At 45.0% G+C, this 24,971-nt stretch overlaps 1 protein-coding gene across 1 annotated transcript; it reads right to left on the bottom strand.

Moving 5' to 3' along the window:
• Nucleotides 1-9,130: 9,130 nt before the first annotated feature.
• LOC140202348 (vesicle-associated membrane protein 5-like) lies at nucleotides 9,131-24,454 on the bottom strand. Its single transcript, XM_072267260.1, has 3 exons — nucleotides 24,351-24,454; nucleotides 16,494-16,640; nucleotides 9,131-9,653 (listed from the first exon to the last, which is right to left on the bottom strand). Exons 2-3 carry the CDS (start codon nucleotides 16,617-16,619, stop codon nucleotides 9,429-9,431), a joined length of 351 nt encoding a protein of 116 aa, XP_072123361.1. The 5' UTR covers nucleotides 16,620-16,640; nucleotides 24,351-24,454; the 3' UTR covers nucleotides 9,131-9,428.
• Between the last annotated feature and the right edge of the window lie 517 nt (nucleotides 24,455-24,971).

Genomic DNA, 24,971 nt, shown 5'->3' with positions numbered 1-24,971 from the left:
GTACGTGAAAAAGCATTTCAGGATGTATATTCTATACATTTCTCTGACATTAAATATACCTTTGAAACCTTTGAAACATGACAAATAAAGCTAATCTTTCTTTAAAGATGTAATATCTGTTGAATATAACAAATTTTATTGTGCACTATATTATCATTAAAATAATTAGATAATATATTTTTACAACTTTGAATACTTTGTTCAACTTCATCCACAGTTCTCAGTATTATTTACTTACTATCTGTTATTGTTTTGTTTGTACAGTATTTGCACAGTTTGTCCTCTATGCACATTGCTTGTTTGTCTGCTGTGTAATATGTATTGATTCTATTGTATTTCTTTTGTGAATGTGCACAAGAGAATGAATCTCAGGGTTGTATATGGTGACATATATGCACTTTGATAATAAATTTACTTTGAGCTTTTTGAACTTTGATTGTTGCTCTCTTGCTGGTGACTTCCACGAGTATTGGCTCTGATTTGGTTTCCGTCTGAGTCATTGCTCGCGGTGGTTAGCGAGTGTGTGGGAGGAAACCAGAGCACCCAAAGGAAACCTACGCAACCATGGGAGAATGTACAAATTCCTCCTAGCAGCAGCAGTATCATGATAGCTCCTGTGCGAGTATACACTTCAGTCTACCTCCTCATTTCCAGGCAACTTCATCCTATCTCCTCATTTCCAGGTAACTTCAGCCTATCTCCTCATTTCCAGGTAACTTCAGCCTATCTCCTCATTTCCAGGCAACTTCAGCCTATCTCTTCATCTTCAAGTAACTTCATCCTATCTCCTCACTTCCAAGTAACTTCATCCTATCTCCTCATCTTCAAGTAGCTTCATCTTATCTCCTCACTTCCAAGTAACTTCATCCTATCTCCTCATTTCCAGGTAACTTCATCTTATCTCCTCGTTTCCAGGTAACTTCAGCCTATCTCCTCATTTCCAGGTAACTTCATCTTATCTCCTCGTTTCCAGGTAACTTCAGCCTATCTCCTCATTTCCAGGTAACTTCATTTTATCTCCTCGTTTCCAGGTAACTTCAGCCTATCTCCTCATTTCAGGTAACTTCATCCTCTCTCCTCATTTCCAGGCATCTTTCAATCTACTTGGCCTCGAACACTCTTGGCAACTGAACCATCTCGCACCTCTGAAGGGGAAAGTTCCAAAAATGTACAGACGTTTGTATCAAAGTCTTCTTCTCATCAATCCTAACCTTGTCTACCCACATCCCCCTTGCACCTATATCTGGAGGCAAATCACAGAAGTCCTAGACTCTCTTTGGAGATAAAACAGCCTCTTTCAGAATTTCTCAGAACTTTGTACATCTCATTGACATCATCTTTCATTGCTCTGAACTCCAGTGAGTGGAGGCCAAGCTTTCTCAATCCATGTTGCACAGTGGCGCAGCTGGTACAGGCACTGCCTCACCACTCCAGCGACCTTCAGTGCAATCTGCTCAGAGTTTGCACATTCTCCCCCTGTCAACGTGGGTCTCCTCTGGGTGGGGGTTGACGGGTTAATTGGCTGATATCAATGTAAAGTCAAAGTCGAATGCAGGGGTTTCCAACCTGGGGTCTATGGACCCCTCAGTTAATGGTAGAGGCCCATGGTATAAAGAATGTCAGGAACCCCTGGTCTAATGTCTACTAATCCTCAAGTCCATTGAAGGCTGGAGACTGGAGTTGTACTGTGTATGTGAGTGAGTGGGAGAGAGGAGCAGGGCTTGTTTTGCTGTTGCTTTGTTGCTTGTTGTGTTCTGTTTTTGTCACTTCTACTTTGTTCTTCCGCGCGTTGAGCTCCTGCTATGTTGGCGGTGGAATGTCTGCCAACACTTGTGGGCTGCCCCCAGAACACCTTTAGATTGTGTTGCTTGTTAACACAAATGATGCATTTCAGAATCAGAATCGGGTCTAATACCTCGCACCTCACCTCAAATCTAATCGGGCACATGTCATTAAATTTGTTGTTAAGCGGCAGCGGTACATAATTGTAAAAACTGGATCACAGTAAGAAGTGTATATATGTCTAAACGTTGAATTAAGTAAGTAGTGCAAAAAAAGTAGTGAGGTCGTGATCGTGGGTTCAATGTCCATTCAGAAATCTGATGGCAGAGGGGAAGAAGCTGTTCCTGAATCATTGAGTGTGTGTCTTCAGGTTCCGGTACCTCCTCCCTGATGGTAGCAATGAGAAGAGGGCATGTCCTGGGTGATGGGGGCCCTTAATGATGGATGCTGCCTTTTTGAGGCATCGCTCCTTGAAGATGTCCTGGACACTGGGGAGGCTGGTGCCCATGATGGAGCTGACTGAGTTCACAACTTTCTGCAGTTTATTTCAATCCTGTGCAGTGGCCCCACCCCACCCCATACCAGACAGCGATGGACCCAGTTAGAATGCTCTCCACGGTACGTCTATAGAGATTTGTGAGTGTCTTTGGTGACATAACAAATCTCCTCAAACTCCTAATGAAAGGCCACTGTCATGCCTTCTTTGTAACTGGGTTGGTGGGTTGGCCCCAGAATAGATCCTCAGAGATGTTGACACCCAGGAACTTGAAATTGCTCAACTTTTCCACTCCTGATCCCTCTATGAGGACTGGAGTGTGTTCCCTTGATTTACCCTTTCTGAAGTCCACAATCAGTTCTTTGGTCTTACTAACACTGAGTGCAAGCTAGTTGTTCAGCTAGCTGGTATATCTTACTCCTGTACACTCTCTCTTCACCATCTGAGATTCTGCCAACAATAGATGCGTCATCAGCAAATTTACAGATGGCATTTGAGCTGTGCCTAGCTACACAGTCATGGGTGTAGAGAGAGTAGGGCAGTGGGCTAAGCACACTGTAGGTTTTGATGTACCTGCAATAAATAAATCTGAATTCTCCTTATGTAAGTGGGGGCGGGGGGGGACGAGTAACATAGGATAAGTGTAAACGTCGGACTTGGTAGGTGAGAGGGCTTGTTTCTGTACTTACATGACGCTCCTTAACAGGACGTCCACCTCATTCTAGGAGTTAACACGAAGGAAATTGTGGATAAGTGACCTTGTTCCAAAAACAGTCACTTCCTCCTGAGATGTAGTCAAGAAAACAGAAATAACTTAAATTTCCTGCACAACTGTTCACTTATCAAAGAGTGTGTCACGCTTGAATGACCCTTTAAGAACTCAATATACAAAGGGGAAGGTTGATGTGAAAGTAAATCAGATTAAAGGCAAGGTGAAGTCCAAGTATTCACCATAAACTCCCTCCTTGAATATCACACATTTTCCTTCCAGTTAGCTCATTTGATAGTACGTAAGGGTTAAAGATTAAATTTAACTTTTGCCACAGATACATCAGAACAACAAAATATACAGTGAAATGCGTCATTTGCGTCAACAACCAGCACAGTCTGAGGATGTGCTGGTGGGCAGCCAGTGAGTGTCACCGTTCTTCCAACGCCATCATAAACCAGGCTCTTTCCACTGAGGCCGGGTGAAACTAGGATTGGAGGTCATAGGTTAAGGGTGGAAGGTGAAATACTTAAGGGGAACGTCTCCACTCAGAGGGTGGTGAGAGTGTGGAACGAGCTGCCAGAGAATGTGGTGGATATCAGTTCAGTTTCATACCTGGGAGAAGTTTGGATAAGTACGTGGATGGGAGGGATATGGAGGAGCACTGTCTAGCTGCAGGACAATGGGACTAAGCAGACTAACAGTACAGCATGGACTAGAAGGGCCAAAGGGCCTGTTTCTGTGCTGCAGGTGCTCTATGCCTTTGTAGCGTACGGCCCCCAACCTGTGTGTCTTTTTGGAATGTGGGAGGAAGCCCACGCGGTCACACGGAGAACGTACAGACATCCCCCTATACTTCCTCCGTGCACCTTAAAATGATCAGTCCCACTGCGGGAAAAGGTCTCAGGCCAGCTGTTGTGTATTTAGTATTCAGAATCAGGTGTAATCACCAACATGTGTCGTGAAATTTGTTAACTTAGCAGCAGCAATTCAATGCAATACGTGATAATATAGAAAAAAATAAATAAGTAAATCAATTACAGTAAATACGTATATATATATATATAGAATAGATTAAAATAATGCACAAACAGAAATCATATATATATTTTAAAAATAGTGAGGTAGTGTTCATGGGTTCAATGTCCATTTAGGAATCGGATGGCAGAGGGGAAGAAGCAGTTCCTGAATCACTGAGTGTGTGCCTTCAGGCTCCTGTACCTCCTTCCTGACGGTGACAATGAGAAGAGGGCATGTCCCTGGGTGGTGGTGGTCCTTAGTAATGGACGTCTCCTTTTTGAGGCACCGCTCCTTGAAGATGTCCTGGATGCTACAGAGGCTGGTATCCAAGATGGAGCTGACTAATTTTATGACTTTCTGTAGCTTCTTTTGGTCCTGTGCAGTGGCTCCACCCACATCCACACCCCCGTGGCAGACAGTGATACAGCCTGCCAGAATGCTCTCCACGGGACATCTATAGAAGTTTTTGAGTGTTTTAGTTGACAAACCAAATCTCTTCAAACTCCTAATGAAATATAGCCAATGCTTCCTTTATAGCTGCATTGATATGTTGGGACCAGGTTGGATCCTCAGAGATCTTGACACCCAAGAACTTGAAACTGCTCACTCTCTCCACTTCTGTTCCCTCTTTGAAGATTGGTTCATGTTCTGTCTTCTTACCCTTCCTGAAGTTCACAGTCAACTCTTTCGTCTTATAGACATTGAGTGCCAGGTTGTTGCTGTGACACCACTCCACTCTCGGTCCTGTACGCCCTCTCATCGCCATCTGAGATTCTACCAACAATGGTTGTATCATCAGCAAATTTATAGATGGTATTTGAGCTATACCTAGCCACACAGTCATGGTTATAAAAAGAGTAGTGTAGTGGGCTAAGCACACACCCCGAGGTGCACCAGTGCTGATTGTCAGCAAGGAGGAGATATTATCACCAATCCGCACAGACTGTGGTCTTCCGGTTAGGAAGTCGAGGATCCAATTGCAGAGGGAGGTACAGAGGCCCAGGTTCTGTAACTTCTCAATCAGGGTTGTGGGACTGATGGGATTAAATACTGAGCTATAGTCAACAAACAGCAACCTGACATAGGTGTTTGTGTTGTCCAGGTGATCTAAGGCCGTGTGACGAGCCATTGAGATTTTGTCTGCCATAGACCTATTGTGGTGATAGGCAAATTGCATTGGGTCCTTGCTGAGGCAGCAATTCATTCTAGCCATGACCAACCTTTCAAAGCATTTTATCTCCACAGATGTGAGTACTACTGGGCAATAGTCATTAAGGCAGCTCGCACTACTGTCGTTAGGCACTGCCTTTTTGAAGCAGGTGGGAAATTCTGACCATAGCAGTGAGAGGCTGAAAATGGAATAGTTTAGTATTTGTTCCATTATTTTCCCTCAGTTTGTGTTCTGCCTGTCCTGTGTCACTGATTACTTCACTAAACAAACTCACCAGCCAACAGTCACACTTCACAGTGAAGTTCCTACTTTTTAGGTAGTGACGTATTCCTGAACCATCAGAATCAGGTTTAATATCACTGGCATATGTTGTGAAATTTGTTAACTTTGCAGCAGCAGTACCATGAAATATATGATAAATGTAGAACAAAACTGAATTACGATAGCTAACTTAAAATAAGTAATGCAAAAACAAATTTAAAAAAGGTAGTGAGATAGTGTTCATGGGTTCAATGTCCATTTACAGATCAGATGGCAGAGGGGAAGAAACTTTTACTGAATCGTTGCGTGTGTGCCTTCAGGCTGCTGTACCTCCTCCCTGATGGTAGCAATGAGAAGAGGGCATATCCTGGGTGGTGGAGGTCCTTAATGATGCATTCTGTCTGTCCGAGACATTGCTCCTTGAAATTATCCTGGAGGTTATAGAGGTTAGTACCCATGATGGAGCTGACTAATTTTAAAATTCGCTGCAGCTTACTTCGATCCTGTACAGTAGCCACCCCCCCCCACACACACATACCAGACGGTGGTGCAGCCAGTCAGAATTGTCTTCACAGTACATCTCCAGAAGTTTTTGAGTGTTTTAGATGACAAACCAAATCTCCTGAAACTCCCATGTGACGGGGAAGTATATGATCATGCCTAAAGGTACAATGGAATTACAATGGCCTCCTCTACTGTAAAGATGAAGCCACACTCAGATTGGAGGAACAACACCTTATATTCCGTCTGGGTAGCCTCCAGCCTGATGGCATGAACATCAACTTCTCTAACTTCCGCTAATGCCCCACCTCCCCCTCGTACCCCATCCATTATTTATTTATATACACATAGTCTTTCTCTCTCTCTCTCTCTCTCCTTTTTCTCCCTCTGTCCCTCTGACTATACCCCTTGCCCATCCTCTGGGCTTTTCCCCCCCTCCCCCTTTTCCTTCTTCCTGGGCCTCCTGTCTCATGATCGTCTCATATCCCTTTTGCCAATCACCTGTCCAGCTCTTGGCTCCATCCCTCCCCTCCTGTCTTCTCCTATCATTTTGGATCTCCCCCTCCCCCTCCCACTTTCAAATCTCTTACTAGCTCTTCCTTCAGTTAGTCCTGACAAAGGGTCTCGGCCTGAAACGATGACTGCGCCTCTTCCTAGAGATGCTGCCTGGCAACTTTGATGTGTGTTACAATGGAATTATGTTGGCTTAAAGAATCCCAATCACAAACTTTACAAAAGAAGAGATGTAAAACGCATTTTACTTGCTTTGGTGAGTTAATGATCGATGAATCCTGTGGCACTTTGTACCTCTGGCTGACAGCTGAGAGAAGAAAGGACCAATCAAAACCACTGTGTCCTGTGCCCGGCCTGGCCAAACTCAGCTGGAACAGGCCCAGGCATGACTGGCAAGCGACTTGCAAGCACTTTTCCCCACCCACTGATCTTTCTTGCTCATTGAATCTATTTATTTTGAAGAATAGTTGTGTTGTGTTTTGGCATATCGAGAGAAGCTGATGGAAGAGACGATGCACAACTTGGTACTGATACCAATCATTTCTATTCTTCCTCTAACTCCTCTCCCCTTTCTATCCTGTGGAGGGAGGTGGCTGAATCTGAGAAGAGATCAAAGTATTTGGGCACTGCTTCCTTGGACTAATCCCTCGACTTTTTGACCTTTTTGTCTGTCTTTGTGCTGGTGGTTTTGGGATCCTTATCTTCCTTGCTGCCACCCCTCGCAAACTACAAAACCTGGGGGTGGCATAGTCAACTCCCGTCGCTGTCTGTAAGGAGTTTGCACGTTCTCCCTCTGTCCACTTGGGTTTCCTCCAGGTGCTCTGGTTTCCTCCCACAGTCCAAAGATGTACTGGTTAGTCGGTTAATTGGTCACATGGATGCAATTGGGTGGCATGGACTGATTGAGCCAGAAGGGCCTGATAGCATCTCCAAAGTTGAGCCCATGAACACTACCTCACTTTGTTAATATATATTGACGGTAGCAGTGAGAAAAGGGTATGCCCTGGGTGCTGGAGGTCCTTAATAATAGACGCTGCCTTTCTGAGACACCGCTCCTTGAAGATGTCTTGGGTACTTTGTAGGCTAGTACCCAAGATGGAGCCAACTAAATTTACAACCCTCTGCAGTTTCTTTCGGTCCTGTGCAGTAGCCACCACACCCACCCCCATACCAGACAGAGATGCACAGTACATCTATAGAATTTTTTGTTGACATACCAAATCTCTTCAAACTCTTAATGAAGTATAGTCGCTGTCTTGCGTTCTTTCTAACTGCATCGTTATGTTGGGATCAGGTTAGAACCTCAGAGATCTTGACACCCAGGAACTTGAAACTGCTCACTCTCTCCACTTCTGATCCCTCTATGAGGATTGGTATGTGTTCCTTTGTCTTACCCTTCCTGAAGTCCACAATCGGCTCTTTCATTTCAAATCATAATGATTGACAAGTCCAGGAGAGAGGAACCCCGTGTGAACATTGACAGAAGTTGCTGCAGGACTCTTCATGCACCATGCAGTTGAATGCAGGCCATATTGCCTGCGCAGGGAGTTTACCATTGCGTTTATCACCGCTGTCTACATCTCCTCCACAACCCCCCCCCCAACTGAACACTGACACCAAGGACATACTGGGAGAGCTTTACGGTATCAATTCTCTACACTAACAAACATCCAGGCCATCTCTTCGCGTGTGCAGGAGATGTTTATCGATAAGCACAAGATTCTGCAGATGCTGGAAATCCAGGGCAACACACTCAAAGTACTGAAGGAACTCCGCAGATCAGGCAGCGTCTACCGGGAGGAATAAAGAGTCAGCGTTTCGGGCCAAGACCCTTCCTCAGGAGGGGGAAGAAGCCAGAATAGGAAGGTGAGGGGGAGGAGGAGGAGGAGGAGCACAAGCTGGCAGGTGACAGGTGAAGCTAGGGCGAGGGGTTAAGTGGGAGGGGAAGGATGAAGTTAGAAGCCGAGAGGTGATAGGTGGAAAAGGTAAAGGGCTGAAGAAGAAGGAATCTGATAGGAGAGGAGAGTGGACCATGGGAGAAAGGGAATGATGCGCACCAGGGGAGGGTGAAAGGCAGATAAAGAGAAGAGAAGGGGTACGAGTGGAACCAAGATCGGGAATTGAAGAAGGAAAGAATGAGGAGGGTGAGAATTACTAAAAATGGGAGAAATTGATGCTCATGCCATCAGGTTGGAGGCTACCCAAACAGAATTCTGCCTTCTTCCCCCTTCCTTTCCAGTCCTGATGAAGGGTCTCGGCCTGAAACATCGACGGTTTATTCCTCGACGTAGATGCTGCCCAACCTGCTGAGTTCCTCTGGCATTGTGTGTGTGTGTGTGTGTGTGTGTGTTCTTTATTGTGTTTGTCTTATTTTAATTGTGTTCTTTATGCTTGTTGGGGTTTTTGTTTTCTACTGCATCGGATCCAGAGCAACACCTATTTTGTTTTCCCTCCCGTTCACGTACTGAAGAATGGCAAAAAAAAAACTATCTTGAATCTTGGTACCAGTTTACAGCAGGGTGTCACATACTCGATGTGTGGTTTCTCTGTACAGAGACAGAAACAAAACAGAAGAATTGGATGTGCTCCATCAGGATGAAAATTTTATATATTATTTTTAATACAAAGTTTGTCACGGATAAATAATAAAAAAAATTATATGTCACAGAAGACCATGTTAAGTGTCAATCCTTGCTCTATTTTGGTTTCTAGGTACCACAGTTAAAGCAGCTCACACGCAAGATGCCTCTAATGACAAATTCTGATAATAATTTTCAAATCCAGAAAGAAAAAAAAAGCAGTCCAGCCCACAAAGGTTGCTGGAAATATTTTAAAAACTGTTGAAACGTTAACCACGCTTCTCTCTCCACAGATACTGCCTGACCTGCGGAGTGTCTCCTCAAGTTTCTGATTTTATTGCAGATTTCCAATGTGCGCAGTTCGTTTTGTTTTTTTTTGCTTTTCGATTCCAATGTTTATTGCTTTCGTTCCGGACTCATGGAAGGACTGAGTTGGGGTGATGATCCTGGAGATGACATGCTGGATGATCCTGGAGACGGCATGCTGAAAGCAATGATGATAATGATGATGACGATGAGGACAACAAGAAACACGGTTCCTCCCACAATCAGCTTCCACTTCCTATTCTTATTCTTTTCCTGATGAGCCACGACTTTGGCTGCCTTCTGGAAAGTTTTACCCTGTGGAGATCAACACAGAACATTAGCACTCAGTGAAGTACCCAGGCTGATTACAAATACAACATATTTTATAAAAATCATGTTCCGGGGGTAATCACAAATACGCTCTGTGCCACTTTATTAGGTACAGGAGTGGAACCCGGTTTGGTCCTCTGCTGCCAAAACCCATCCACTTCAAAGTTCAAACACGAGGAATTCTGCAGATGCTGGAAATTCAAGCAACATCAAAGTTGCTGGTGAACGCAGCAGGCCAGGCAGCATCTCTAGGAAGAGGTACAGTCGACGTTTCAAGCCGAGACCCTTCGTCAGGACTAACTGAAGAAAGAGTTAGTAACTCTTGCTGCATTCACCAGCAACTTTGATGTGTGTCACTTCAAAGTTCAACGTGTTGTGCGTTCAGAAATGCTCTTCTGCACACCACTGTGGTTATTTGAGTTACTGTCGCCTTCCCGTCAGCTTGAACCAGTCTGGCCATTCTCCTCTGACCTCTCTCATTAACAAGGCATTTTGCGGCTCACAGGGCTTTTTTTTTGTTTTTCACACCATTCTCTGTAAACTCTTGAGACTGTGAGCATGAAAAGTCCCAGGAGACTGGCAGTTTCTGAGATACCCAAACCACTCCGTTTGGCACCAACAATCATTCCACTAGTTACTTAGATCATACTTCAGGTTGGAGAGTCCCAGCCCAAAACGTCGACTATTTACTCTTCTCCATGGATGCTGCCTGACCTGCTAGATTCCTCCAGCATTTTGTGTGTGTTGCTTTCAATTTCCAACATCTGCAGATTTACTCATGTTTGTGATTTTCTTCCCAATTCTGATGTTTAGTCAGAGCAACAACTGAAACCTCTTGACCACGTCTGCATGCTTTTATGCATTGAGTTGCTGTCATGTGATTGGCCAATTAGATATTTGCATTAATGAGCAGGTGTACTCCCCCCCCCCAATTCTCTCCTTTTCCATTCCCCAATCAGGCACCCCGCTTCCTTTCCAATTCTGATGAAGGGTCTTAGCCCAAAATGACTCTTCACAGCTGCTGTCTGACCTGCTGAGTTCCTCCAGGTTTTTGTGTGTGATACTCTGGATTTTCCTGAATCTACCGAATCTCGCGTTCACGTTACTTAATAATGTCTTAAATGCAAACACAAGAGACTGCAGATAATGGAATGTGGTGCAAAAAGTGAACTGCTGGAGCTGCTATATCTCATTAGGACTTTGAAGAGATTTGGTATCTCGCCTAAAACACTCACATATTTCTACAGATGTACTGTGGAGAGTATTCTGACCGGCTACGCCACCATCTGGTTATGGGGGGTGGGGGGGCGGGGCTACTGCACAGGATTGAAATAAGCTGCAGAGAGTTGAAAAATTAGTCAGCTCCATCATGGGCACGAGCTTCCATAGTATCCAGGACATCTTCAAGGAGCAATGCCTCAAAAAGGCAGCGTCCATCACCCAGGATCAACCCCCATCACCCAGGACATGCCTTGTTCTCATCGCTACTGTCAGGAAGGAGGTACAGGAGCCTGAAGATACACACTCAGTGATTCAGGAACAACTTCTTCCCCTCTGCCATCAGATTTCTGAATGGACATTGAACCCATGAACAACACCTCACTACTTTTAAAAATTTCTATTCTTTTGCACTACTTAGTTAATTTAACTATTTTATATACATAGTTAACAAATTTTATGACCTGATGTTATTAAACCTGATTCTGATCTCTCCGGGTGGAGCAGCAAATATGGGCGTCAGTGTATATTCCCCTTAAATAGATACTTGTAATTAAGTTTGAAGTCATTTTCTGTTTTTAAACTTTTCACAACATTAATTATTTTGATGACCCTTATCAAAAACACAAGAATGTCTGCAGATGCTGGAGATCTTTTAAGAGGCTCCTGGATAGGTACATGAAGCTTAGAAAAATAGAGGGCTATGGGTAACCCTGGTAATTTCTAAGGTAGGGACATGTAGGCTGAAGGGCCTGTATTGTGCTGTAGGTTTTCTATGTTTCTATGTTTCTATCTGTAGCGAAACACATAAAATGCTGGAGGAACTCAAGTCAGGCAGCATTTTATGGAAATGAATAAACAGTCGACATTTCGGGCTGAGACACTTCTTCAGGACTGAGAAGCAAGGGGAAAGATGTCAGGATAAAAAGGTGGGAGGAGGGAAAGGAGGCTAGCTGAAGGTGATAGGTGAAGCCAGGTGGGTGGAAAAGATAAAGGGCTGGAGAGGAAGGAATCTGATAGGAGAGGAGAGTGGACCACATAGAAAGGAAAGAAGGAAGGGACCCAGGAGGAGATGATAGGCAGGTGAGAAGATGTCAAAGGCCAGATGATGAAGAGAGGAAGTGGAGGGGGAATTTTTTTTACTGGAAGGAGAAATCGATATTCATGCTGTCAGGTTGGAGGCTACCCAGATGAAATATAAGGAGTTGCTCCTCATCTTGGCACAAGAGGAAGCCATGGACTGATGAGTCGGAATGGGAATTAAAATACCTGGCCACCGGTCAAAAAAGCCCACACTTCTGTTTTTCTTATAACTCAGTTCCTGCCCCAAGGAGACACAAGAAACTGCAGTTGCTGGAATCCAGAGCAACCAACATTTTGCTGGAGGAACTCAGCGGTCAGAACGCAGCAGTGGAGAAAAGGAGTTGTCGTTGTTTCAGATCAAAGACCTGCATCAGGCCTGCATCCAGAGTTTCTCTGCTCCCCATCGATGCTGGTAGATATGCTGGGCTTTTCCATCAGTTTGTCTGTTTACTTACTTATTGAGATATAATGCAGAATAGGCCTTCCGGCCCCTTGAGCCTCGCCAAGCCTAATCACAGGACAATTTATAAAGAGCAACTAACCAACCAACTGGTGCGTCTTTGGACTGTGGGAGGAAACTAGAGCACCAGGAAGAAACCCACGCAGTCACAGAGAGAACATACAAACTCCTTACAGGCATCAGAGGGATTTGAACCTGGGTCATTGGTACTGCAAGGCCTTGTGCTACCACTAAGCTACCGTGCTGCTGTGATTTTTGGCACCTGACTCCAAGGAGCAGTCTTGGGGTTCTTTTCTAAATTGGTTTCACGGTAGCGCAGTGGTCAGCACAACGCTTTACGGTGCGGGCAACCCGGGTTCAATTCCCGTCACTGCCTGTAAAGAGTCTGTACGTTCTCCCTGTGACCGTGTGGGTTTCCTCCCACAGTCCAAAGACGTACCAGTTGGTAGGTTAATTGGTCATTGTAAATTGCCCCGCGATTCGGCTAGGAGTAAATCAGGGGATTGTTGGATGGCACGGCTTGACAGTCCGGAGGAGTCCATTCCGCGCTGTATTCAATAAATATAAATAAATTGATAATGAATCGCAACATGGCATTACCAGCAACTTCCGAGAACAGAACAGCACAGGAACAGGCCCCTGAGCCCACAGTGCCAGTGCTCAAAACGATGCCAGATCAAAATAAACCTCCTTTGCCTGCACGTGATCCATCTCTCTCCATTTCCTGCAGTTATATAAAAGCCTCTTAAATGCCACTACCATATTGACTTCTGTCACTACCCCAGCAGCCATGTCCAAGCACCTGACACTCTCTGTGTAAAAATATTTGCCCCGTGCATCTCCAATAAACTTCCCCCCTCTAACTTGAATCCATGTCTTCACATTTTTACCCTGGGAAAAATATACTGACTGTCTGCCCATCTATCATCATCATCACCATCATTGTGTGCCGTGTCGTAAGACGTGGTCGATCGTGGTCGATCACCGTTCTTGGCAAATTTTTTCTACAGAAGTGGTTTGCCATTGCCTTCTTCTGCGCAGTGTCTTTACAAGATGGGTGACCCCAGCCATTATCAATACCCTTCAGAGATTGTCTACCTGGTGTCAGTGGTCACATAACCAGGACTTGTGATATGCACCAGCTGCTCATACGACCATCCACCACCCGCTCCCATGGCTTCACCTGACCCAGAATGGGTTGGGGGGGTGGGGGAGGCACTAAGTAGGTGCTAAACCTTGTCCAAGGGTGACCTACAGACTAGTGGAGAGAAGAAACACCTAACACCTCCTTTGCTAGAATTGTATCTCCACCCCACCCCCCACCCAATATAGATACTTTGGTAATAAATGCACTTTGAATTTTGAACTTTTGAAGCGAGGACTTCAGGAATATTGAATTACTCTATATCCATATGGGCCCTGAAGGAAGTTCTCCTCCCCGCCACCCAAGCCCCATCTATACCTCTCATAATTCTATAAGCATCTCTCAGGTCCCATCTTAAGTCTCCTACTTTCCAGGGATAACAACCCAAGTTTGTCCGACCCCTCCTTACAGCTCATACCCTCTAATGCAACCAGTTCATTCCACTTGCTACCAGGAAACTGCCGGATACAACAGGCTCATGGGACCAGACAACATCCCAACACTGTTGTCAGGAAAGTAGCATCCATGATCAGGGTCCTGCACCACGCAGGCCAAGCTCTCCTCTCACTCCTGCCACCAGAAAGAAGGCACAAGAGCCTCAGGACTCACACCACCAGGTTCAGGAATAGTTACTACCCCTCAACCATCAGGCTCTTGAACAAAGGGGAAGGGGATAACATCACTCAACTTCACTTGCCCCATCATTGATATGCTCCTACAACCAATGGACTCACTTTCAAGGACTCTTCATCTCATGTTCTCGATATTTATTATTTCTTCTTTTTGTATTTGCACAGTGTGTTGTCTTCTGCACTGGTTGAACACCCTAGATGGGGTAGTCTTTCATTGATTCTGTTATGGTTATTAATTAAAGGCATCCACTAGTCTTGTGAGACCATGGATCTGCGCCTGGAAAGTCTTCACTCTCCAGGGCGCAGGCCTGGGCAAAGTTGTATGGAAGACCAGCAGTTGCCCATGCTGCAAGTCTCCCCTCTCCACGCCACCGATGTTGTCCAAGGGAAGGGCATTAGGACCCATACAGCTTGGCACTGATGTCGTTGCAGAGCAATATGTGATTAAGTGCCTTGCTCAAGGACACAACACATGTTGCCTCGGCTGGGACTTGAACTCACGACCTTCAGGTTGCTAGTCCAGTGCCTTAACCACTTGGCCACGTGCCCACACTATAACCATATAACAATTACAGCACAGAAACAGGCCATTGCGGCCCTTCTAGTCCATGCCGAACTCTTACTCTCACCTAGTCCCACTGACCTGCACTCAGCCTATCACCCTCCATTCCTTTCCTGTCCATATATCCATCCAATTTAACTTTAAACAACAACATCGAACCTGCCTCAACCACTTCTGCTGGAAGCTCATTCCACACAGCTACCACTCTCTGAGTAAAGAAGTTCCCCCTCATGTTACCCCTAAACTTTTGCCCTTTAACTCTCAACTCATTTATTCTATAGATTTATTGAGTATGCCCGCAGGAAAATGAATCTCAGGGTCATATATAGTGACATATGTGTACTTTGATTATCAATTTACTTTGAACATTGAACTTTACAGGAGGCGGTTTAGTATCAGTTCCTTTTACTATGGGGTATGATCAAAGTTCATGTTATTGGCAAAGTACATATATGAAACCAAATATGACCCTGAGGTTCATTTTCTGTAGGCATTCACGGTAGAACAAAGAAGTACAATAGAATCAATGAAAAACTACACGCAAAGATTGACAAATGGTGCAAGTACAAAAAGAAACAAGTAATAAGAATAACAATAAATAACGAAGTATATTTCACAATTGTACACAATCACATATCCTTTTCTAGTTTCTGATTAGATTAGATTATGAGGACCTCTTTTATTACATGCATTAAGAAATGATACAATTTGTTCCTCCAGAATGATATCACAGAAACACAAGACAAACCAAGACTAAAAACTGACAAAAACCACATAATTATAACATATAGTTACGACAGTGGACGGTGTTGACAATGTGGAGTTTGCGATGATTTGTCTGCAGATTTTAGAACTGGTTTATTTATACTGTTTTTATTGAAGAAATTATTCAGTGCACACGTTGTTGTCACTGGGCAAAAAAATTGCACAGCACAGGATATTTGCGCACACTGGTCATTAGAAATTAGAGAGAACATTGAATTTACTTTATTTCTTACATCCTTCACATTCGTGAGTAAAAATCCTTACGTTACGTCTCTCTCTGAATGTGCAATGTGCAAATTATAGTCATTTGTAATAAATAATATGTACAGTAAGATATACAACAGAACAGTCAATATAGCTTAGAAATACAATTGTGTCAGCGTGAATTAATCAGTCTGATGGCCCGGTGGAAGAAGCCGTGCTGATAATTGATGTTGCTTTCAGGTGGCAGTGAAGTGGTTTAGCTTCTTAGGCCATTGATCCAAGGACACATGCCACCACTGCATCTAGAGAACTTAAATTCCAATGATTAAACAAATCTGGATCTAAAGCTGCTCCAAATAATGGTAAAAAATTAAAATACCAGATTATTTTAAAGACTATATAGTTCACTAGTGCCATCCCAAGTAAGGAACTCTATCATACTGGAATCAGGGCCTTGTGCTTTGGCTCTTGGTAGGGTCACCCATGCCAAACAGTGGTCCATCGTTCCTCCAGGTTCGGGGGCTCAGCTCAGGGCTAACAATGCTGACTGGTCAAAAAACATTGTTAAGGAAACAGACAGACAGAGATGGAGGACCTTCATTGCTCCCCTAAATGCTAGCAGCATAACTGACAGTAAGTAGGTGTATCATTTATTATGATATGTTAATGTAAATGGAGATTTCAAAAACGAGCAGAAAGACAAATCACAAACGAGAAAATCTGCAGATGCCGGGCAGAGACCAGTGAAATGACTTACAGCTTCCATCAGACACTGGGCTCTTTCATCGAGAACTTCCAGTTTCTCTCCCCGGTCCTTTACTTTATCCACATTTACATGCATGATCTCCAAAACCTCCTCCGTTTCTTTATGGAGTTTATCCATTCTGTCAGAGTTATTTGTACCCTGAAAAAAAATCATGGGAAGGAATTAAGAAAGAGCTTGGGAAAGTTCTTGGCAGGATGATAGGATGCAGATCATTCCGTCTCCTCTCTAGGGAATTGCCGCTCCCACCAGCATTCCACACAAGATTCAATATTCAGCATTCACACATTATCAGGCTTCCACAGTGACATACACTCAGTGGCCACTTTATTACGTACCTGCAGCCACTGAATGTATGTTCGAGGTCTTCCGCTGCCCGCCACTTCAAGGTTAGACATGTTGTGCATTCAGAGATGCTGTTCTGCACACCACTGTTGTAATGCGTGGTTATTTGAGTTACTGTCACCTTCTTGTCAGCTTGAACCAGCCTGACCATTCTCCTCTGACCTCTCTCATTAAAGAGGCGTTTTTGCCCACAAAACTGCTGCTCACTGGATGTTAAACACACAAAATACTGCAGGAACTGGGCAGGTCAGGCAGCATCTATGGAGATTAATAAGCAGTTGGCGTTTTGGGCGGAGACCGGCACAGTAGCGTAGTGGTAGCACAACGCTTTATAGTTCCAGCGACCCAGGTTCAATTCCTGTCCCCAAGAGCAGCCTCATCGTGGCAGCCAGGGACCAGCGTGTCGGAATGGGGGCAGGAATTGAAATGGCTGGATGTTTTTTTTTGCTTTTCACACCATTCACTGGAAACTCCAGAGACTGCTGTGCATGAAAATCCCAGGAGATCAGCAGTTTCTGAGATACATAAAGCTGCCTGTCACAAACAGCCAGAGGAAGTAGTAGAGGCAGGTACAATTACAATATTTAAGAAGGCACTTAGGCAATTACATGGATAGGTAAGGTTTTGGAGGGATATGGACCAAATACAGGCAAAGGCTTGATTACTCATATAGGCAATGTGGTTGGCATGGTGATTAGGCCAAAGGGCCAGATTCAACGTTGTACAACTCTACAACAATGATCATGTATGGAACCTGATATGGAAGTTGTCCTGTTCAAGACCGGAAGAAGCTGCAGAAGATCGTGAACACGGGGCAGCACATCACACAAACCAATCTTCCGTCCTTGGACTCACTTTACACCACACGCTGTCGGAGCAGTGCTGCCAGGATAATCAAGGACATGACCCACCCAGCCAACACACTTTTCGTCCCTCTTCCCTCCGGGAGAAGGCTCAGGGGCTTGAAGACTCGTACGACCAGATTTGGGAACAGCTTCTTTCCAACTGTGATAAGACTGCTGAACGGATCCTGACCCGGATCTGGGCCGTACCCTCCAAATATCCGGACCTGCCTCTTGTTTTTTTTTGCTCTACCTTACTTTCCATTTTTCTATTTTCTATTTATGATTTATAATTTAAATTTTTAATATTTACTATCGATTTGTAATCCAGGGAGCGGGAAGCGCAGAATCAAATATCGCTGTGATGACTGTACGTTCTAGTATCAATTGTTTGGGGACAATGAAGTATAAAGTATGTATTTCTGATGGATCTACCCTGAAGCTCATCTTTGACACAGCAGAACTATAGCTTTCTATTTGAATTTTGTCCAACTCCAATTTCACTTGTCTATAAAAGTTGTCTTACTGCGCTTTTACTTTGGTTAGATTTTCTTCGGTTTTGTCTGAAAATATCTTTATCCAGAATGAGAATCAGGTTTACTATCACTAAGACTGGCCATGAGGTATGTTGCTTTGTGGCAGATGTACAGTGCAAGACGTGAAAATCACTGTCAATTACAAGAAATAAATAAATAAATAGATTGATAGTGCAAAAAGGGAAGACTGGTGTAGTGCTTATGGAGTCATGGAGCATACAAAAATCTGATGGCGGACAAGCAGTGCAAGCCGTTCGTTGACTGTGAGTCTTCAGGCTCCTGTACCCTGTTAGGGGTGGCACAATAGTGTAGTTATTAGCTTAATGCTTTTATAACGCCAGTGCTAAGATCAGGGTCTGATTTCTGACGCTTTCTGTGAGGAATTTGTATGTTGCCCTCGTGACCGCTTGGGTTTCCTCCAGGTGCTCTGGTTTCCTCCCACTGTCCTAAAAAGTATGGTTAGGTTTTGCGAGTTGTGGCACTGGAAGCACGGCGACACTCGCGGGCGCCCAGCACAATCCTCGCTGATTTAGTTTGATGCAAATAATGCGCTTTGTTGTATGTTTCAATCTTTCGAAACGTTTATATGACAAATAAATAAGGCAAAACTAATCTCCTCCCTGATGGCAGTAATGAGAGGAAGGCATGTCTGGGGTGGTGAGGATCCTTAATGACAGATGCTGCCTTCCTGAGGCACTGTTCCAAAGTTCTGCATTCAGGCAAAATACTAGTGTTACTGTGCCTGTGTGTCTGCACCACAGGTGCTGTTTGAAAAGAAAGACCGAAGAAAAATTCAGAGCCCAAAACAGAATTAATTACCTTACACACAATCTGATCTGCCAGAGTCCTGGGTGTTGGGAAAGGTTTAATCGCCGTGGTTTGTGGACTGGGCTCTAAATTTCACATTATGATGTATTTCTGATTTCTGGTTGCTCCTTTCTCCGTGTGATTTTGTTCGGGGCCGGACTGGCTCTGCCGCCTGTGGTCAACGAGCAACACAGCGTTAGACTGAACTGAACTGAACTGAACGTTCCTGGCCTGTCCCAATGACTTTGTGGTTTGATGTTTTATATTCTGTGTTTTTTGCTCTTTTTTGCCATTTGCACGATTTGTTCTTCTTTTGCGTGTTGGTGGTTTGATATTTTTCTTTGAAGGGGTTCCATGGTTTTCACTGTTTCGTAGCTGTCAGTGGGGAAGATGAATCCCAGGGTTGTTATACTGTGTACGTACTTCGATAATAAATGTACTTTGAATCCTTGATCAGCCTATAAAAGTTTGCAAGAGGCTTTATTGAATGGAAGTACAGGCACGCCAACTCAAAATAATGGCAGTAACTCCGTCAAGAATAATCACGTGCCCATATGACAAATTGCAGAAACAACTGTATATTGCCAGTAAGAGTCTACAGATAAAGATTTTGGTTGCATTAATTGCAGATTGTGATAAAGGGGCTTTCCTGGAGCACCACTGAAGATTTAGATCAACGATAAATACCCATGTCACACAAAAAACCCCATGTGACCAATTAACCTGCTAACCCATATGTCTTTGGAATGTGGTGAAGCCGGAGCACCCGGAGGAAACACACGTGGTCACAGGAGGAGTGTACAAACTCCTTACAGACAGTGGCAGGAATTGAACCTGATCTGCTGTAACAGCGCCGTGCTAACTGCTAAGCTACTGTGCTGCCCCACCCCTTCTGCGAAGTGTTGTGCCTTTAGGCCAGTTGGCAAGTCACTACAGAAAAATTCCCGTAGATCACCAAGATTCAAGGCACCTACTGTCAGAATTCCAAACCTGCCGTTGCCTCTCTGCCAGGACTTTATCCCAGTTCTAATCAGTTCCAAGTCCATACAAAGCCCAAACTGGAAAGACAGAATTCACATCATACTGATCATTTTTTTCAGGCAAAAGGTTCTGCAGATGCTGGAAATCCAGAGCAACACACGCTAAGTGTTGGAGGAACTCAGCAGGCCAAGAGGGGAATAGACAGTCAACATTTCAGGCCGAGACCAAGACGATGTTCCCCATCATGGATGCTACCTGACCTGAGTTCCTTCAGTACCTTGTGTGTTTTAAACATTGTAATTGCCTCTACTACCATCTGTGGCAGGTCACTGAATACACGCTGAAAGGAATCAACGCTTCAAGCCAAGACCCTTCATCAGTCCTGTAATTGTTAGAGTCAAGAATACAAAGTCAAGTTGCCTGACCTGCTGAGCTCCTCCAATATTTTGTGTGTGTTACTTCCAAAGGACAATTAATTGCAATAGTATGCCACAGGCAGCTCTTGTATTATCGAGTCTCTGAACTCTAAGCAAACAACGATTAACCAATTCAGGTGACCTAAAAACCTCGGAACCCAGGCCTGAAGAGCTCACCACGGAGGGACGGAGGAACTGGGCTTGCTTCACTGTCGTTGTCCAGTTGATTGTTCTGTCGAGCATTGTGGGCATGCTATGTTGGCATCAGAATGAGTGCCAACACCAGTGGGCTGCCCGCCTGGCTACATCCTTAGGTTGTGTTGGTTGTTAATGAAAGTGGCAAATTTTTGCTGTACGTTTCGATGTACATGTGATAAATCATTCTGAATCCGAAATCCTGACTTGGCAAGGACTTTCTATTCTCCACAAGGTTGCAAACTCAGTTCTTCACCAACACGGAGTCATTAATTAGAGATTGTGGGCAGACAGGAGAATCAAAATGTGAATGGGGTATGAAAGGAAGGATTAGATGTGAGCACGTCATCATCTTTTTTCTGCACATTCCATTATCTTCATGCCAAGAGCTCCCAGAGCTGAACACCCACTCTACAAGGCAGTTCAGAGTTGTCTGTGTACATCAAAGGGTTAATTCACCATTTTGCTGTGGTAGTGAGCAGTTCCCGCTGAGCTTGTTCATGAGAGGGCCAGTGTGCAAGTGAATATGCTGCTCTGTGTGTGTGTGTGTGTGTGTGTGTGTGTGTGTGCGCGCGCGAGAGGGAGAGAATTTATGTTCATCATCAGAATCAGGTTTAATATCTCTGGTATCGAAACATAGAAAACCTACAACATAACACAGGCCCTTTGGCCCACAATGCTGTGTCGAACATGTACTTACTTTAGAAATTACCTAGTGTCATCCATAGCCCTCTACTTTTCTAAGCTCCATGTACCTATATGTCATGAAATTTGTTAACTTTGTGGCAGCAGTACAATGCAAGACATAATAACAGAAAAAATATGAATGGTTAAATTAAATAAGTTGTGCAAAAATAGGAATAAAAAAGTAGTGAGGTAGTGTCCATGGGTTCAATGTCCATTCAGAAATCAGATGGCAGAGGGGAAGAAGCTGTTCCTGAATCGTTGAGTGTGTGTCTTCAGGCTCCTGTACCTCCTCCCTGATGGTAACAATGAGAAGAGGGCATGTCCTGGGTGATGAGGGTCCTTAATGATGGATGCTGCCTTTTTGAGGCATGGCATCTTGAAGATGTCCTGGACACTGGGGGGGGGGGCCAGTGCCCATGATGGAGCTAACTGAGTTTACAACTCTCTGCAGTTTATTTTGATCCTGTGCAGTAGCCCCCCCCACCCCCATACCAAACGGTGATCACGTGCCCAAGGAGGCCACCACAGCCTGGAAGGTTCCATCTCCCAGCAGCCCCATTCACATTCTTTCCCTGCACATTATTCTCGGAGTCACGGGAAGCGTGGGAACGCTTCGCTCACTGGTGGGACGTGCTGATCTTTTCTCGCTCTCGTCCACAGCTGTGACATCATTAAACAGCTTGTGATCGGGTCCAAGGAACACCACCATTTCCAATGACCCACAGAACACAGAACAGTAAAGCACAGGAACGGGCCCTTCACTATGTAGTGCTGAACCCAATTAAACTAGTAATTAAATACCTAACTCAAACTAGACACAAGAGATTCTGCAGATGCTGAAAATCCAGGGTAATGCACACAAAATGCTGGAGGAACTCAACAGGTCAGGCAGCGTCTATGGAAAAGTGTAAACAGTCGATGTTTTAGGCCGAGACCTTTCTCTGCCTGACCTCCAGCACTTTGCCTGTGTTACCTTAATTAAACGAATCCCTTCAGCCTATACATTGTTAATATCTCTCCCTCCAGTCTCTGCACAGTCACGTGCCTATCTAAGGGCCTCTTTAATGCCTCTGTTGCATCCTCCTCCGTCACCACCACCCCAGCAACAAATTCCAGGCACCCACCACTCCACGGAAAAGAAAAACTTACCCCGCACACCATCCTTTGAACTTATCCTCTCTTAGTTTTAAAGGCATGATTATAAGGTTCTAGACACTTCAGCACTAGGGAAAAAAAGACACTGACTGTCTCCTGTACCTATGTCTCTCATAATCCTATAAAGTTGGCTCACTATGACATTTTCCCAGCACTGCTTTATCCTTACCCTGAATGGCATCTCAGCAGTAGTCCTTTCCCTCTCCCTCAACGTGTTCCGACCTTCACACACAGCAATTGTAAGCCTTTGCTTCAAGTAGAACTTCAATGTAGAGAAGTCTATTGTGGGCCCTTGAAATCAGTTGGAGATACAGGAGACTGCAGATGTCCTTTTCCCTCCACAGATGCTGCCTGGCTCATCCAGTTCTCACAGTATCTGGCTGTACTTCCCCTGAATTCTGCTATCCTGCCTTAACGTGAAAAGCAGCCCGAAAGGACAATTCACGCAGTAATGTGCCACAGACAGCTCGTGCTCAAAGTTCAAAGTAAATTTATTATCAAACTATGTATGTGCCATCAAATACTACCCCAAGATTCATTTTCTTGTGGGCATTCACAGGAGAACACAGAAATACAATAGAATCAATAACAAACTACTCACAAATAAAGACTGACAAGCTAATGATGACCAAAAGAAGACAAACCGTGCAAGTAATTAATAAATAATACTGAGAACATGAGTTGTAGACTCTCTGAAAGTGAGTCTGTTGGTTATGAATCAGTTCAGTGCTGAAGTGAGTGAAGTGAGTGAAGTTACCTACGCTGGTTCAGAATCCTCATGTTTGAAGGGTGATAACTGTTCCTGAACCTGGTGGTGTGGGACCTGATGGTTGAGGGGTAATTGTTCCTGAACCTGGTGGTGTGGGGCCTGATGGCTGAGGGGTAATAACTGTTCCTGAACCTGGTGGTGTGGAACCTGATGGTTGTACGGTAATAACTGTTCCTGAACCTGGTGGTGTGGGACCTGATGGTTGTAGGGTAATAACTGTTCCTGAACCTGGTGGTGTGGGACCTGATGGTTGAGGGGTAATAATTGTTCCTGAACCTGGTGGTGTGGGACCTCAGACTCCTGTATCTCCTTCCTGACGGCAGCGTGACCTACATGGTGGGAGCCCTTTATAATGGGACACTGCTCTCTTGTGGCAGCAGCCCTTGTAGACGTGCTCTAAGACGGGAAGGGTTTTACCTGCGTTTCTAGCGCTGAACCCGGCAGAAATGGGTTTCCGCTGGCTAACCTGTTTACCCTACTTAATTTAGCTTGGATTTCCAGCATCTGCAGGTTTTCCATTGTTTGTAGTTTAACCCTCGTCCGTATAGGTAACCAACCACCACCAGGGCGACACTGGGGGGCTCTGACCAAGATCATTGTCTGGGTCTGGGAACAACCAAGAACTTCTGAAAATACGGAAAACTTGAGCAACACACACAAAGCGCCGGGGGAACTCAGCAGGTCAGGCAGCATCTACGGAGGGGAATAAACAGTTTCTGGCCGAGCCCATATGATATCCACGTCTACAAGGTCCCGGGTGAAGTGTCTGACCGTGCGCTACACGTTAGGTCAATAGTGACCTCTCTAAGTCGGGTAGGGCGGTCTAGGCCGAGCTCAGAGCCCCAGCCTCCCCCATACACTCAACCCCAGGGTCCGTCTGTATCCGCGGCGCCCGGAGCCCCAATTTAACAGGCAGCCGAGTGATCTAATATAGATCAATTTACTGAGCGGCTTCGGCCAGGGGACTTGAAAGGTCACAGTCCGCGGCCACGGATCGGGAAGAAATTCCGGTTTAAAACTCACTATCTCGCTCACTGGCGTGATTGCCTTTCTCTTGGGTCCATAAACTCGAAACGACGGGGTCAGGCTCAAAAGTGTGGACTGAAAACTGTACTCACCGCTACCGCCGATCCCCGGCCACTTCCCTCTCTGTCTGTCCTCTCGATTTGTTGCTGCTATTCGAAGGCAGCTGATTTCCCCTGCGACTCCGCCCTCCCGTCAAAAATTTCTTCCGGGAATTCACACCTACGCCGCCAGTGCTCTCGGCAAACCCGCCTGCTGGAAGCGTCAGCGCGACGGTCACGGCTGTCAGTTGTTGGGCGCAGACGCATCCCAGCCTTTATCACTCCCGGTGACCCTCTAACTTGGGCAGGACATTGTCTTGCTGATGTTTTACAGCTTAAAGAGATTCTGCAGATGCTCGAAGTCCAGCACAAAATGTTAAAGAAAGGGAGTAGAGATAACCCAGGAAATTAAAGACCAGTGCAGTGAGTCTTACTTCAGTGGCGGGCAAGTTTTGGTGGAGAAGATCCTGTGAGGCAGGATTGATGAGCATTTAGAGAGACATAATCTGGTTAGGGATAGTCAGCATGGCTTTGTCAAAGGCAGGTCATGCCTTAGGAACCTGACTGAATTCTTTGTAAAGGCATCAGTTAGTGTTGTGAGACCATGGATCTGCGCCTGGAAAGTCTTCACTCTCCAGGGCGCAGACCTGGGCAAGGTTGTATGGAAGACCAGCA

The sequence above is a fragment of the Mobula birostris genome, chromosome 8 (genome assembly GCF_030028105.1).
Source record: "Mobula birostris isolate sMobBir1 chromosome 8, sMobBir1.hap1, whole genome shotgun sequence".
In the NCBI taxonomy this organism is placed as follows: Eukaryota; Metazoa; Chordata; class Chondrichthyes; order Myliobatiformes; family Myliobatidae; genus Mobula; species Mobula birostris.
The sequence above is the reverse complement of the archived record's forward strand: the minus strand, read 5'-3'. Positions and strand labels throughout refer to the sequence as shown.

What these genes read in the sequence shown, in the direction of transcription:
- LOC140202348 (XM_072267260.1), bottom strand. Translation starts at nt 16,619, where the DNA reads ATGGATAAACTCCATAAAGAAACGGAGGAGGTTTTGGAGATCATGCAT. An exon ending in CCCAGTGTCTGATGGAAGCT is followed by an intron (nt 9,654 to 16,493) that starts GTAAGTCATTTC and finishes TGATCTCCACAG; the next exon opens with GGTAAAACTTTCCAGAAGGC.